Genomic DNA, 17,442 nt, shown 5'->3' with positions numbered 1-17,442 from the left:
GAAGTCATCGGGTGTGCAGAGACTGAACTTATAAGCACTGCCAAAGCGCGCTGGCACCGAGAGGGTGCAACCACAGGTGGACACGGGGGAAATCTGGAATCTTCCTCAGTCCAGATATAAGTCTACCCACTTGTTCACAGGAGTAGTTATCAGTAAGTTAAGTCAGAGGCCTTCCCTGAAAAGCCTTATGAACTTGAAAGACACCTCTTGATCAAGTTGTGCTAAGTGTGGTCCTGAAAAGAGACGAGGGCATAATTCCCATAACCTGCAGGCAATTCTTTTCACCAGAGGGTTTGGCAAGATAATCACAAGTTTAAAATAACAAAGTCAACACTGAAAACTCACTTTATTATGTTTTGATTTTACAGAAAATGTAGACTTGTAAATAACAATAGTTCTTTATAACAATCTGCGTGACATTTTTATTAGCTTGTGGAAGTGGGAGGTTTGGTTAAACAGGAATCCATGTGAATATCAGGAGGAAAACAAACCCTAGAGCTGGAACAACTATGATTTAGAAAAATAATGATCATGTTGGGCTTTGCAAACCACCTGTCACCTTGCTGATCCCCAGAAAAATGTAAAGAACATTCTCACGGATGAGTGAAAATTTTCTCTGCGTAGGTAAGGAGGTCAGAACGAGCACGCCTTAGCTGTCAGCTCTCAGCGTGCACGGCTTTTCAGAAGGTCAGTACAGACCTGACAAAAGCAATTTACCAGCTTTGGAACTCATGAGGTGTATTTGTTAAGAGCACAACTCTTGCTCTTCAGATAAGGGAACCCAGGCTGAGTACAGTAAATAGACACAAAAGGATGGTTCTGGTCCACTGGACGCCTCTCTGAGCCTTTATTTTGAGAGTGGGTGAGAGGGGAGATGAATGTTCTTCAGCTGAGCGAGACAGCAGCAGCCCCGGGCCGCCCTTCAATAAACGAGAAGGAACAACAAGATCCTGGCTGAAAACGCCACCAAGCAGAGGAGCAGGCACGGTCACGTCGCCTGCCCCTGGGAGAGGCCCACCTCATGTCTCCCTGGCTCCATGGAGATTCCTTAGTAAGTTAACAGAGCTGAGAAGTGTCAACGTGAAGGTACATTTGCTGACTTTAAAGCTGCCTCCTTTGAAAAAGAAATGTGATACCTAATGTGTTCAAGCTCCACAAAAACTCCAATAAAGGGAATAGAGCTGTGACAGGTGACAATACCTCTGCAAATTAACGTTGGTAGCCACAGGTGTGGAGGACCTGGGCCAGGCTTCGGGCCCTGAGCCTCAGACACTGGTGCTAGGAGGGGACAGGTTAGCAACAGCAGAAGGAAGGGTGGAGGTTGCCAACAGGAGCTGGAAAAGCCACTGTCCGCCATGACCCAGCTCAGTTGAGCCCTGGGGAACAGATGCCCGGCTCTTTCCCTCTCACGCCCCGCCCCCATCGTCGGCTGCAAGTACTATGTTGCTGTCTGATAGATCTTTCTGGGATGCTCGTTTCAATCTGGCGACACCCATGTGAGGTAGCCAGTGTTCCGGGTGCTCAGTGCCCCTCCCACTGCCGCCCTGAAGCATCTGTGGTCTGATACCCTGTCAGGGCCCCCAACCCCATGGGGCACAGAGCCACAGCTGAGTGTGGGCATTGTGGGCTTTTGTGCTTGAGTTTAAGCCATTTGAGGGGTAAAGTAGTCTCTCCAGGCAGGTGTTAATGCTTTCAGAGCATTAGGGGCTGTCTGGGACACTGTAGCTACAACAGACCTTGACATGTGTGTTCATAGAATACAAAGGTCAGTCGGCACCCCAGACTGATTTAGGGAGGCAGACCACTGAAGAAAACAACCCGTTTGCTAAGTCTCAGAATCATGTGCAGATTTTATCTTCATTGATGAAAACTCCAGTGAATTAGTCAAGATCTCCTATTGTGTGGAACTTTTTCAGATATTGCAGAAAATTAGTGGTATCATCCTGGACCTAAAAAACTTCAGTTTATAATAAGAATTTTTTGGGGAAGGGAATTTGTAAGGGGATTTGACCTGAATAGATGTTCCCATTTTGGGTAACTCATGCCATGCATTTCCTTAAAAACCTCAGATAGTCAAGAGTTTAGTATATTTTAGAATCACAGATTACCAATGCTCCAGCCAGCCCTAACAAAACTGAGTTTGAAGTTATCTTCACCTTTTATTTTCAATTTTTTCAAATAGTGGAGATTTCCTCTTTCAGAAGTAAAAGCAAATGAACAGTTTCACTCTCTCATTATCCGCTCCACAAGAGTCACATCCACTGCCACGAGAAATGGTTGCCAGAGTCTCCCTTACAAATTAGGGCAATTTATGCAGGTGTCTACATGGATCTACCTTGTCTCCTTGCTCTTTATCAGGAAGGATGCATTTCATTATACAAACAAAGTCAGATCTAAACATCCCAAAAATAAAATAAAATGAACATTGCTTTTGGATGCTGAAAAGATTTAGAATCCATCAAGTTGAGGCTGAGACAGACGAGTTTCATTTAATAAAGTGTTTACCTCTCTTGAATACTTGGTGTGTGGTCCTATTTGGGATGGAGCATGGGGGTAATGGCTCTTTGCACAGATCCTTTCATCTCTCTTGGTCTCGGTTTCCCCAGACACAAACTGAGGGGAGCTGAGATGTCTTCTAAGATCCTTTCCATGTTAATTACACCCATGGATTTATGATGTCACAATTCATCCAGCAGGAAGAAGGGCTAATGGCTTTGGGACCCCATGAAGGTCCCTTCACCTTCCCAGGAAGGCATTCAGGCATTCACAGCAAGCTTCCATGTAACTAAGAAGGAACCCAGCTGCCTGGCCTTCCTGCTCCCTGCAGGCCCACCTACGCTCAAAACAGCTCCTGTCACTCTCCACTTGTCCCATCCTCTGCATCCACAGGCTAAAAAGAGGGAAGAGCCACTTTGGAAAAATTAGACGACGAATTTTGTGGTTTGGAAGTGCGGGAAAAGAGATGAATGTTGTCATTCTGAAGAGGGCCGAGAGGCAAATATCAACTATGATTGATAGTACTCCAGCAGGTTGTTTTATACAAGCCTCGGTCTGAAGGTCCTGCTGTAAAGCAAGGATAGCGAAATGGAAGGTCACAGGAGTAAAAACTGAGCAAGTGTTAGCACATCATGAAACATCTCAGGAGTCAGTGTAGCTCTGTGAAGAGACCGCATTTTGAACTAGAACCTAATTGTAGGTGGGATGGGTAGCTTTGTGTATTTCACCTTTCTTTCCTGTCATATACAGAGCGGGGCAGGCAGCCTCTCCACTTCTCCTGGATGTCATCTTTTATCTCATGGCAGAAGCCAACCACAGCTTGCATACTGATGTTCCCATAATTATAGCTAGGCCCCTTAAATATAGTCTCCAAGTTAAGATTTGCTTGCAATATAATATATCAGGGTTACCAATTTTATAAGCAAGGCTATGTGTCATTTGTTTCAGGCTACGGTATTTTGTTGTCTCATAAGCATCGAATGAACACAAGTACATATGACAGGTCTTTAAGGTGTGTTTGAAGGGTGACGGCTACGAGTTGATGCTCTTTTGCACATGTGGCCAACTTTTTTCAGGCGTCTGCTGATGGTAGAGGCTGTCTAGGCAGGACTTAGCACTGGGAACCTCTCTGTCAGCATTTTGGTTCCCCTCACTTGTCATCTCAGAAGTTTTCATTCTCAAAGCTGTTTCAGTTACAAAATTCCATGGGTCACGTGCATCATACCAGATAGGAATTTTATTCCCCCCTGTTTCGTTATCTGTACAGACACATTTTCTGATATTCCACTGTTTTCCTCCATCTTCACCCAACAGTTACAGAGTACTGCCAGACTGGCAATCTTCTCTTGAACTCCCTTCAGCCCCTAAGTGAGGAACAGGCCTCGTTCCCTGAAGGTCCTTTATATCGAGGGGGTGATGCAGAGCCATCACTTTCTGAGGCTTTTGCTACTGCTGCACCAAAGGACCACAGTCCTGCCTTGTCACATCAGATTTCCATATAGCAATAAATGCCTTGAAACACATGCATTTTAAACCTGAAGTTCATTGAAAGCCACCCTTCTCCAGGTAATTGCCAATGAGCCCTAGAGATGGTAGCTATGAAAATCACTTGATCAGGAAAAGCCTTGCTTGGTCTGTTCAAGAATTAAAGCTAATTCAGTGGTAGTGGATTCTGCTTTCTTTACTTTACCCTCCAGAGAGAAGTATGGAATTTAACTGTGAGCATTTGTTGGAAAACACAGAGAAAGCTCCTTTGAGGCACTCTTTCTCCCTCTCGCTCTCGAGAGGAGCCATCTAGGTGGGTGGGGACAGTGATCTGGGCCCCCGCCCCTTCCCCTCTAACAGCCTGTCATAACCAGGGAGAGATGTGCCCCAGATGCTGGAAGTGGAGAGAGGAGGGCACGCCCTGTGGGCAGCATGAGGCCTGCCCTGGGGCTTCTGCTGAGACAAAGGCCACGTGCCTTAGGAAACATGTCCCCGAGAGAAGTCGAAGGCCCAGTGTCCTTGCAGATCCGATGGAGTCCTTGCAGGAGGGAAGGTGGATGGTGACTTTGGCTGGGGTCATGTGGGAGCTGCCCAGTCGGCACTCTTCGGAGCCTTGCATGTGTGCACGTCCAGGGCCTCCAGGCAGTCCTGACAACGCACAGCACAGCACCAGTGGAACTTACACTCACACTTGGTCATCCTCGTGACGCGGGAGGTGTCGTAGCCTCTCCCGCAGCACATGACTTCGCAGCTGTCCATGCCTCGGGAGGTCAGGTTGCACACACGTCCTGCTGTACCCAGGGAGCCTGGAAGACAAGCCAAAGAGGGGTCAAAAGGTGTAGGTAGACTGCATCTGGCCTCGGGAGGAGAAGAGTTACAAGGTCATCCTCCAGGATAGGCCCTGACCCCACCTCACCACAACCTGGGGCTGTGCCATCGATTCTGGGGCCCACGTAGCATGTGCCGCCCCTGGGGTCCAACGGCAGGGAGCGTCGCAGGGCCAAGGGGCCACATCTGGGAGGGATGGATGTGAGTGAGCTTTGGATCTGCTTTGGGCCACCTGACTCCAGCATTCCCACATCCGAGTTAGACAAACTTTTCAGATTATCTTCATGTAGCCTTGGATTGATGGATCACTGAGTGGGCAAGGCCAGAGCAGAATGAAAGCAGGAGCTATCCCTTCTCCTGACCTCAGACCACATTAAGGAAGCAGTGGCCAAAGTTAGCTGTCTCGGAATTTGTCGGGCTATGGAGACCTCAGAAGAAGGGGATCCTGTCTCCCCAGACAGATTCCACTGGCTTATTAGAAAGTGGAGAGAGCTCTGGTTGCCGAAGGGGAGGTGTGAGTATCGTTTGTGTAAGACTTTGTGGATGCAGCCATGCCCAGGGCGGTTTGCTTCTGGGCTGAGGTTTGGCAGGCCGTCTAGCTGTGTGCGAGGTGCCTGGTGGAAGCCAAGATTCCAGGCTTTTGATGAGCAAAATTGGCATAAAAAGCTTGTTAAGAACAATCTGTGGAGCATCGTCTTAGGTAATTAGGGTGATGTTTGCTAAGTGACAATTCATATTTATTTATTTGTTTCTGTAAAAGAACCTCCAAGATAGGAAGCCCCTTAATTTGTTCCTTTTCTGGAGAAGCACCCAAAATTCTTTCACAAGGTTATTAGACAACAGAATCAAGGGTGCACATTTTTAAGAGCATCTGCTCAGCTTACAATGAGCCTTTCTGCTTCTTGCTTATGAGCAGAGATGGGTGCCTGGTGGCCATAACTGAGCAACATTACCCTGTACTGTTGGTGACAGGTGATTGGACCAGGGTGGGCACTGGGCCAGTCAGGTGTATTTCCGCGGGGACTTGTGATTTTCATGGAGAGATAGCCTTGCCAAGTATAAACTCAGTAGCCAATGGCAGCCATGCACCACAATGAAGTTTGTAGAATAGGGGAGGTCCACAGAGAAACAAGAACAAGGCAGATGTACAGAGACAGAGAGGGTACGACCTGGGAAAAGAATGCTGCCCAGATCCTGGACTATTTTCTAGTCCTGCTTCCATCTCTCCCTGAGGCCTGGCTGCATTCCGAGCTTTGGGTTCCTAGACACTCTGTGTCCTTATAATAAACTTCCCCTTACAATAAAGCTTCAACCACTCCAGTTTCTATTACTTGCAATCGATAATCTTAAATAAAACTAGAAAAAGCTAAACTATTTGAAAAACATGTTTATCAGAATGAAAAAGACAATGACTTAATTCATTTTCCATTCCTCCATCATTTAGCTAGGAATTTCTGCCTCTTCAGAGCTCCTACAATGCCTCATGACTCTCTGTTTATCACCATCTGCACTGTGTTCCAATTATCTATATAAATGTCATGTTGCCCTGACTGTCAAGAATGACCAAAGCAGCCAGGTTCAAGCATGGTGTGGGGTCATGGAGAGGAGAGGGAGGGGCAGAACATGCTCTGCGTGTCCGGGCCACCGACAGCAGGAAGACAGGCAGGGGATTTCACGCGGACAGGAAGGATGGCAGAGGGCCGGGGTGAGGGTGGCGGGCGGGTCAGCCAGGAGTGGCCCTGAGCCTACGTCGTGCTGAAGAGGCAAAAAGGGTCAGAAGAGGCAGCAACCATCAGGAGTGTGCTCAGAATTACTGATTGTGCACAAAGGACTCTGTGCCAAATGCGGCAGCACATCCATTTATTTAATTCCATAAGCACTTAGTGAACACAAACACATGTGAGACACTGTGCTGGCTGCTCGGAGACTTGGGTAGTGATGGTGGCGGGGAAATAAAGTAATTAGGGTTCAGTTCCTATTTTCGGGGAACTCAGAAAACAATGAAGAAACAAATATGTAAAGCAATATTTCCACTACTTCAAGATAACAGTCCATTTGCTGAAAACTTACTATAACCTACAGTAGACTTTATGCAAAGCCACTGTATAACCTACCACTAGATGAAGCTCAAAGATGATACAGTGAGGTTATTTAGGGCTTGAACAAATCAGGGTTCAAATCCCAGCTTTGTCATGCAAAGATCGGCTGTGTGATCTTGGGCAAGTACTTAATCTCATTAAGCTTCAGTTTTCTCCCATGCAAAATTGGGGTAAATACGGTTCCTTCCTCATAGGGCTGTAGTGAGGATAGAATGAGATATAATGTGAAAGTGCCTGGTATAATAAGTGCTCAACAAATGTTAACCATTCATTTATTTAACATGAGTTTATTGAGTGCCTGCTATGTGTTAGACATAGTTCTGGAGCTCGGGATATATCAGTGAACAAAACAAAGTATTGCCCCAAGGAGCTTATGTTCTACAGGAAAGGAGCCAAGCATATTATAATAATATTCATTGACCTTAATACTTATAGTAGCAAACAGAATGAGAAAAGGATCTGTTAACAGCATGGTTTTATAGAGGAGGTAGCATTCAAGATATGACATGAAGAATGAATAGGTTTACAGGAGAAAATGGACTGACAGGTATTCCAGGCAAGAGAGAACTTCCCTCTCTTGAGGGTAAATGGGATCAAATATATGGTGATGGAAGGAGAACTGACTCTGGGTGGTGAACACACAACGTGATATATAGATGATGTATTACAGAATTGTACACCTGAAACCCATGTAACTTTACTAACCATTGTCAGCCCAATAATCTTTAATTTAAAAAGATATATCAAGAGAGGGAGAAAACCTCCCTGCAGAAATTCAGAGGTCAAGTTCACGAGACTGCAGATCCTTTGTGGCTGAGACAGAAGTGTGTGTTAGGCAAAGAACATGGAAAGGGAGGTTAGAGCAATAGGTTAAAAAGTCTTGCTGTCTTGCTACAGTTTGAATTTCATTCCATGGTGCATGGTGAGCTAGTTCAGATTTTTAATCGGGGAAAATCCTGTTGGAATGATAAGTCTGGAAGAGTGGCTTGGGGCTTAGTCCAGCAAGAGATAATGTGTGGAGACAGAAGTAGCACAAACGCACAATGGGTTAAAGAGGGAGAATCAGTAGGATTTGGTGACTTACTGATTAGGGGACGGGTGGTGGGGGACATCAAGTAAGAAATGACTGAACATTGTTAATTTGGCTCAACAATCAGGAGGTAACTGGTACCCTTTGATGAGAGCAGCTTCTGTGGAATGACAAGGAAGGAAGCAGTGGACTGAAGAGTGAGTGAGCAGAAAGGACAGGTGGACACTGAGTGGAGGCAGTTTTCAAGAAGCTTGGCGATGAAGTGGATGAAAGAGTGTAGCTGCAAGGACTGATGAGGTGAGGCTGAAGATGGGACTTTTACGGTTATTTTAGACCATTAAGTTTATCAACATCTTGTTATATAGCAGGAGATGCGACACATTCTGTAGGCTTTCATTTATAGAAAGTACAAAAGTGGGAAAAACGAGTCTATGCTGTTAGAAGTCAGGCTAGTGATTTCTCTTGGGCCGGGGTTAGTGAAAAGAGGCATGAAGGAGGCCTCTGGAATACTGGTCCTTTCAGGTTCTTGATCAGGGAAGGTTACATGGGTGTGCACATTTGAGACCATTCTCCCAGCTGCACACATGTGATACGTGCACTTTGTTGCATTCATTTTACGTTTCAATAACAAGAAGAAGAGGAGAAGGGGGGAGAGGGCGGCCACATTTGCAAAGACCTGGAAATGTGTGAGGAGCAGAAAGGTGTTGAACATAGCTGGGAAGTGACATTCAAAGGGGAAGAGAGAGCTGGTGAGGTAGGGAAAAGCTGCACTGTGAAAGGCCTTGTGTGATAGGTGAAGGGGTTACATTCTAACCCAAGGCCAGCGCAATGCTACTGAGAGTTTTTACACAAAAGGGCAACATGATTTGATTTGTGTTTGAGAAGAATCACTATGGGTGTTGGGGTCGAATGGATGGAAGGGGGCCAGAGTAAAGGCAAGGCGACAAGTCAGAGACCATAAAGTACTCCGGGCAGGACACGGCATGGCCTGGATGGAGACGATGGTCATGGGAATGGGACAGGCTAATAGGCTCGAGAGAAGTTAAGGTGGCACCTTCAAGGTGTGGTGACCAATTGGATGGATGGCAGAGAGGATGACAGGAGTCAAGAAGTACTCAAGCCAGGTGTCTGGCTTGAGTGACTGATGACACTCACGGAGGTGGGGCCCACCTGGGAAGGGGCAGGCTTTGAGAGAAGGTTTCGTTTTGAACATGTTGGGTTTGCTGTAACTGTGGGTCATCCACGTAGAAATGCTCACTGAAAAGGCTCTCTGGGACTCAGGAGAGAGATCAGGATGGAGATGCAGGTGAGGACATCTTTTGCCCAGAAGTGGTGGCTGAGGCCATGGGTGTGAATGAAACCCCCAGTGGGTGCAAAAAGCACTCTCACCTGCCATCCAAGAGGTGGATGAATTTTTACCTTTTTGTGTTTTGTTCATAAGCCCTCCACAGCAATAACATTCTTCATTTCTACTGACATGCATTATCGAAATATGAGTATATTCCCATCAATTGGAATTCTTTCCCCCACTTGGGGCTGGGGGACCAGGGTGCCAAGATAGGGGTCTCATTCCTGGATCAGGCTGTGGGCCTTTTACTGACACTGAACCCAGTGGTCTCTCCCCAGTGGCTTGAAGCCTGCGGAGATCTGAATGGTGGCTTCACTCAGCGGTGAGCTATGGTCATGGTGGTGTTTGTCCCCCAAATGCAGAAAACTGAACTGTAGGATTGCTCAGTGAAGTGGCCTCAACCTTGTCAAAGTTCTGGGAGGAGCAGACAAAGTGACGGCCACTGACAAGAGCTTAATTCACCCAGAAGTCGTTTCAATAAAGGAGACAAAGTCTCTGGCAGTGAGCTCTCAGTAGTTCCACGTTCAATTACAGATGCTGGAAAACATGACTAATCTGAACACAGCACTTACACTGGCTGCCCTAATGGCACAAAGAGGCCCAGAAGCAGGACGGCCAGAGGGCCACGTGAAGGTAGAGAGCCACTGATGTGAGGACAGAGGTGAGTTGCAGCCTGGAGTGGTAGAGGGCCCCTCTGAGGTATCAGTGGCACCCAGGAACGGGCCACCAGAGAAGACAGGGCAGCTCTGAAGTCCAGGGAGAGGATAAGGCTGTGCAGCGATGGACTACGAGTCGGCCCTGCTGTGGGGTTTGGATCTCATTAGGCTCATGACAGACTGTAGGGCACAGGGCAGCTCTGACACTGGCTGTCATTGGAGCAGAATATACAGCCATTTCATCAAGACCCCGAAAGAGCATTTCCAGGGTGCAGAGCTTTACAAAATGTGTTGGTATTGCTTTCCTTTACTGGAATTATAACAAGGACTTATTATTATTGGTAGCAATAGGGTTATACTGTCTCAGGATTCTGCCATTAGTCGTTCCAAAACTAAACCATCACCATTATTCTTAAAATAAAAGAATCAAGACTATGCATTTGTGCGTGTATGTGTGTGCGTGTGTGTGCATGTGTGTGTGCACGGGCATGTGTATGCGTGTGTACGTATGTGTATGCGTGTGTGCGGGTGTGTGCTTGTGCGTGTGCGTGCGTGTGTGCATGTATGCGTGCATATGTGCACGTGTGTGCATGTGTGTGTGCGTGCGTGCACGTGTGTGCATTGCATGTGTGCACGTGTATATGTGTATGTGTGTGTGCGTGCGTGTGTGTGCGTGTGTGTGCAAGTGTGTGCATGTGTGTGTGCGCATGTGTGTGCTCTTTATGAAAGGGAGCCACTGAGTTTTATGATCTGCCCACTTGTTTAGCTTTGAACATTTGGGATATATATTTTCAGATCTTTTTTCTAAATAATATACCAACTTGTTATGAGTCCCTCACCCCTGCCTGGGCCGCAACAAGAGCTCCTGAGAAATAAAGCAGTCACACCCATCAGCCCTGAGTCCAGAAGGGACAGTTTTCACCTTTTCAAAGCCCAATAGAGTTGAGGTACATCCATCCTTTCTTTTCATCTCCTTTGCCCCCGGCATTCTCCTTCCTTCTTCCTTCTCTACCTTCTTTTTCATCCTTTCTCTTCTTTCTGTTTGTAATTGGGGCCAATCGGTATTGGAGCACCAACATGGACGAGGCCCTGGGATAAGCATTATCTCATTTAATTCTCAGACACTTATAAAATAGGTATTACTATTGTCACCATTTTGGAAATGAGGAAATGGAGGGTCAGGGAGCTTGGGTAACTTGCCCAAGGTCACACAGCTGGCAGGTTGGCAGGGTCAGGATCTGAATTCACCCTTGTCTGACTCCAGAGCTCGAGCTCTTGGCCATGGTGACATTCGATCTCTTAGCAGAGCTCTGTCTGCTGCCCTGCCAGTCCCAGTACAGGATTGGTGCTTAGCGCATTTCCTGTTCTTTCCCTTCATTATTATATTAGATGAAGAACTTGCAAAGGTCCTGATAGGTAACTGCTTTAGAGACGAATTTTTTCTCCAGTGCATGATATGCCATAGACAATCGAGACACCTAAAATTACGTGAGAAAGCAAACAAGACAAGTTAACATGATGTCAGTAGCTTACACAGCATTTTTCCTGTGCTGATATTCCTGTCACATTTTTGAAGAATGAGACTAATTACTTTCAATGCCAAGGTGACAGCTCCAAATGTGTGCCCTCAAGGTGGCTTGACCGTGTCACTAATGTGGCCACAGCCGAAGACTTTGGGAAGAACCGTCTCCAAGCAGAACTTTCTGGTTCAGGAAAACCCACAGTACTAATTTGTATCTCACCAAAACTGGAATGACATAGCCTGATCACTTATCCTCCTCTCCTCCAGATTTCATTCTAAGATTCTCTGAGCCATTTCAAAAACCACTGATCTTTATGTAGGTCAAATATTTGCCTTGTGTGGTATCTACCAAAAGCATGTATGGCTGGCTCTAAACATATTTCCAAGGAGGAATTTTAAAAATACTGTTGAGTAATGGCCCTATCATTTGTCTCCCAAATTGACATGTTCAAAGGATAAACACATATTTAGATGTTTCACATTTAATATGTTTATGTAAAAAATCACTTGTATTGCTTAAAAATGTTATCTCTTACTGCACTTTGATTTATTCAGTTCACTTAAGAGAAGTGACAAGTTGGAAGCTCTTTTCTCTGACATCCTTTTGCTTTATGTTTGTGAAGTGTGTGCAGATGTGCGGTCTGCCTGGGTACAGATCGCAGTGCCCAGACAGAGTGCTGCAGACTCCGGTTCAGCAAGCCCAACTTTCTCCTGTCATCTTCACACCACACTGTTATGACGTCATTGCCTAGACTTGGAGTCTGTAAGATCCAGGCTGCCTGTAACGTCTATGCTATAGGAAGGTGAAGGTTCCAGCCAGAGCTGCCCGTCTCCTCCCCTTAGGTGCTGTCCTCACCCGACTTGCACAAAAGCTCATAGTCACAGGAAAAAGGAGGATGAAGAATCAGAATTTCTAAATCACGTAAGTTTGGGACCACATAATGCAATTTCTGTAGGCAATGCTGAGGGAACTTTATAGAATGAAGCATCCCATCCCCTGAGCTATAAAATTAATAATGGAGTCAGGGTTCCCAGGGCAAAAACATTTCTGTCTCCACCGACATGCATCTTCCTGACAGCAGAGGAGGATGGAGGGCTGTTGCTAATAGTTCCCAGACCCACACCTCCGGGACCTGGAGGAAGGGCGCTCTCTTGCGCGCTCTCTCTCTCTCTGTGGATGGGCCTGTGTCTTTGGAAATTCCTGCCACTCCAGGCTGACAGAAGCCCATATGTTGACCATTAGGGCGTAAAGCAAGATTCACTTAAGCCCTTCATCCAATAGGCTGTTTCTCCTCTGCTTGACTTACACGTTGTCATTAATGACACAGATTTATTGAGGGAAGGAAAGAATGCTAAAGAGCAAATGTTAGAGACCTCACATTCATCTACTTGCTTGGCTTACCCCTTCCTTGCATTAAGAATTGCAAAGCTAAAGCTGGGAAAGACAATGTCTCTACTTATCGCCGATGATTTTATTCAACGTTTTTGTAAAACTAGGAAAAGTTTGACTGGCACAAGAAAGCATGTCCCATTACATTAGCAAACCCCATCACAGAATTCAAGTTGTTGAGGTGTCTTCAAGGCTTTCCATATCTGGCACTAACTAGCCTAGTCACCTTTATTCCCTGCTGCTGCCCAGCGGGACCCTCTAATCAGGCCATCTCCTCATTGTCCCACTGAAGTGACTTTCTGATATCACAGACCTGTAGACTGTTTGTTCATAGGAGTTACTCTCATCTGCTGCTCTGGACTGTTCTCTCCCTCCTTCAGATTGAAAATCTTCCCAGCCTTCAAGATCCAGGCCTGCTTCTGCACCTCTCACAGAGCGCTGCCTGTCTGCTCCAAGGACAGCTCACTTCCTTCTTAGGTCCTCTAACATGTCGTGCAATAGGGCTCACATGCTGTTTTTGAAATGTTTGCTGATTTCTCATGTATCTTGTCTCCCCAAGGACAGGGGTTAGGTCTTATATTTCTTCTATATACTGCATTGTGCTCAGGTGGCCAACTTATATTTCCTGACTCATTAAATATTAAATTTAAAACAATTTGTTAAAAGTTAAGATCAGCCTTCCCTTGACAAATGAGAGCACATTTCTTCAGGGAGCAGTCATCTACTCTTTGGGCACTAAGGTGAGAGCAGACTAGCTATAAGCCTGCTTCTATTCAAATTATCTCACTTGATATGTAGGGCACAAATACAACAAGTGTGGCCATTTTTAAATGATAGAAATTCAAAATGACAACTTAGTTTGTGGCATCAAGTTCAAGTTCTGTTATTGCAAACAGAGTAAAATTAATTAACAATTTATCATTCATTGATTGGATCATAGGAACCTTAGGAATTCCTAGGTGAAACACATATCTTAAGAGACCCAGAGAAGTAAACTTGTCCATGGTAACCCAATTAGTGTCAGTAGAAATAGCACTAGGCAGCATTAGGTGGCCCCAAAGTTCCCTAGTGCAGGATGTTTCCCGAGGAATGTGAAATATGCATATTTTAAAGAGCAGATTTATCCACATCAGCACCAAATAGGTTTCATGGGAAAAACTTAGGTGAATTAAGCAAATACATTACTTTAAAGTAATTTAACATCATTCTTTTGTTTGCAACACATCAATATGGTAATTAGAAATGACTTTTTCTCTGTTTCCACAAAAAAGATACCTATTTGATAAATTCTTTGTTGTTAGTAGTTGAAATAATGTCAAAGACTTCAAAATAAAATGAAAATTTTGTTTCTATTTTTTTTTTGAAATTTTCTTTGTTTCGAAAGGTTTTTTTTTTTTAATTTTCACAAATTCAATCTGATTGCCACTTTTAATTAATTCAAATTAAGGCACTTTTTAGTATATTTTAAAAGTATAGTAATTCTAGCAAGTCTATATTCTGAAAAGTAACAGAGAATTACAGATCATGTTTATAACAAAATAGAATTGGATGTAAAAATATTTTCGCTCATGTTAACAATGAAAATAGGTGAACTACCCAGTAATCCCACTGATAATAGTAAATGAAAAAGTCCTCCCAAAGAATCAAAGAATTGAGTATTTGGTGGCTGCTAAAAGCAATAGCAATAGTCTGCTGTTGCACTGGAGAGGTTTTATCTTACCCAGGGAAATGAGCAACCAGTGACATCTTCAGCTCTGTAAATGCTCCACTAATGCACTTGAATATGAGGGAAAATTCCATTTAGCACTTAAACTTCAACAGGAATTTTCATAAGCTGTGCATTACAATCAGTGATGAGTGAAGACACGCTTAGTAATTACCTCTTGAAGAAATCAAGTTATGTTTAAGCTATGACACTGCACCAACATAACTAAGAATTCAGCTAATGTGATGAATGTACTTTATGTTGTTTATTTCTTGCCATTCAATTCAATTCAACCCATGTTTATGTGGTAGTTGCTGGGGGTCCACTGGTAAACAGACAGATATAGCTCCTGCCATTATAGAATCAGAGTCCAGTGGGACAGACCGGTAACAAACAAATATTTAAAGAAATTAACTTGTGGCACATCCTTTGAATGAAAGAACAAGGTTTTCTGAGATGGAGAAGCAGAAAGATCCTTGATACATTCTAAGAGGACCGGTGATGGACCAGATGTGGAAATGAGAAAGTCATGTAACAACTGCCTTGCAGGTTTTTGGCTTGAACCATGGAGTGGATGGCTGCACTGTTTTGTGGGAAGGGGAAGCCTGAGGAAAACAGGTTTCGGAAGTGGGACAAATCAAGCGCTCAGCTGTGAACAGAAGCAGGTTGATAGAAATGGGAGCAATCCGAGTGGAGCTGTTTGGCAGGAAGTTGGATACAAGATGAGGGGAGAGGCCACAGAGGAAGACTGAAAACAGCAGTTAAATGGAAGAGATCACCCAGGGAGAAAGTACAGAGAGATGAGAGCCAGGACGGAACGCTGAAGATCTTCCGACTTTAGAAGTAGAAGAGGAGGAACTAGCAACTGAAATTGAGGAAGACCAGCTATTGGGCCAGGAGGAAACTCAGGAGAATATGCTACTTACAGAGAACAAGGAAACAGAGTGTTTTAGGAAGGAGGGATAGGCTCACTGCGTTATATGCCACATAAGAGTTTGAAAAGATGGTCCACTGGATAATAATTAATATTAATTTTATAAGATAATTAATTTCCTATGAAAATGGTGACTTATAAGCCTCAAAAATATGTTTTTCATATTGTTCTCGTCTGGTCTAGCTGTCTTAGCAATTTTTATGTATCAACTCAGGAATGTCTATAATAAGTTTCAAAGCAGAAAGAGTAACTTTTTCAAAATGGTAAATGGAAGGTAAGACCTTGTAATAGAGCAATGGAGTGAGGACTGAAATCTAAGAAATGCCCCTTTCCTTTCTGGACTTGAGGGCTGGGTCCCATCGCCTGCCAACCTGGCTCACGTGCAGGGACCGAGCTCGTCTTCCCCTCTTTGCATTCTTGGAGCTTATCATAGTGTCTGGCATAGAGAAGGGGCTCAATAAACATCTGTGCTGGGAAGAAAAAAGGGACTGAAGATGTACTGGTGGGAACTGTACATTTAGTATCAACATCATCCATTGCTATTTGCTCACAAGTCGCTCCCTTGTTTTCAACCAGGCCGCAGTCACAGCATGCAGAAGTTCTGCAAACCTGGCCCCACACCGCAGGGCTTGTCTAGAGCACCAATCTCTGTAAACCATGGTTGGGATTGTGTTCCCATGGGTTCTGAGCTGTTTGCCAAACATGATTTTTGTGGAAAAAACCCGTGATACCTGAGCGCTTACACCGTTCACAGCCTGCAGCTGTCAGCCAGGTATTGGGCTTTCAACAGGCAACAAGTTAAACAACTGCTGGACTCCATTTGTTTTCTGAACTTGACTGGAGAAGGGGTGGAGGGTTGCTTGTTTCCTCCAGTTGATGAGGAGACCTCAGGGTGACCTCTGGCCCAGGTCAGGGCTTTTACATCATAACCAGTGAAAGTGGCCTGTGATTAGGTGCAGACACTCCTCTGGAGAGGATAGCAGCATTCCTTCGTTAGAGATGAACCTATCTCTAACTTAAGGGCTTCTTTGATTTATGGCTGCCGGGGCAATAAGCAGAGTAGATAACCACAGAGCTGCCGGAATAGCCATCCCAGAAAGCCCGGCTTCCTACAGCTAGCTCCAATTTGGCCTGTGGAGTGTCACATGCACAGCGTCGCATGGTTGTATGGACTCTTCGAATCTGCAGAGTATTTATAGTTGAACATCAGAGCATTCTCTTTCTTCAACTGAAGACTAAAGGAAAATATCTTTTGTTGTTGTTGTTGCCATAAGAATTTCTTCCTTCACTGGTTTTTGAGCTTATCATTTCTTAAGAACAATGAACATTAATACTCTTGAAACTGAAGGGCTTGTAGTTGATTGGGCATCACGGCAACCTGAGCCAAACGTGGGTAGAGGTTGAGTCTGACCACTTTCTACCCCCTACTTGGCGGACACCTCATCCCATTACATTCTCATGTCCTCACGCTGCCTCTTTAGGACACAGATCTCCCCTTCCTCCCAAATTTCAGGAAGTAAAGTAGTACAGTGGGAGAAGTATGGGTTTCTCTTTTGATTTTTATTTATCTTGTTTTGTTTACTGCTTACAGGCCACAAAATCTTGGGCAAGTTAAGTAGCTTTTCAGAGCCTCAGTTTCCTTCTCTAGAAGTAGAGGGTACTGCTGTGAAGACTCAGAGAAAATGCACAGAAGGTGCCTGACTCTTAATAGGAATTCACCCAATAGTCCAATCATCCACCTGGGGTTGGGTTCTGTCCTCACCCAGGAGTACCTCGGGGTCTTGACTCACCCTTCTGCAATTTTCATCAAAATGTGTCCTGGTTTCATTATGTCAGGACTTCATTACAAGGCTGACTTGATAACCTCTGTCAAACTAATTCCAGGGGAAGCTTTGATGGCTGAAATCATTTAATGTGCTTACTCACAGTAAAAGAGGGTTTCTGAGAAT

General features: G+C 44.9%; 1 protein-coding gene across 1 annotated transcript in view; it reads right to left on the bottom strand.

The window, feature by feature from the left end:
* Positions 1–327: 327 nt before the first annotated feature.
* WNT2 (Wnt family member 2) overlaps positions 328–17,442 on the bottom strand; it is a 51,413-nt gene continuing 34,298 nt past the window's right edge. The window contains exon 5 of the mRNA XM_019743196.2: positions 328–4,787. Coding sequence (XP_019598755.1) covers positions 4,558–4,787 — 230 coding nt within the window. The 3' untranslated portion in view covers positions 328–4,557. The remainder of the gene's footprint in view (positions 4,788–17,442) is intronic.

The sequence above is a fragment of the Rhinolophus sinicus genome, linkage group LG11, assembly GCF_036562045.2.
Source record: "Rhinolophus sinicus isolate RSC01 linkage group LG11, ASM3656204v1, whole genome shotgun sequence".
Classification (NCBI taxonomy): Eukaryota; Metazoa; Chordata; class Mammalia; order Chiroptera; family Rhinolophidae; genus Rhinolophus; species Rhinolophus sinicus.
The sequence above is the reverse complement of the archived record's forward strand: the minus strand, read 5'-3'. Positions and strand labels throughout refer to the sequence as shown.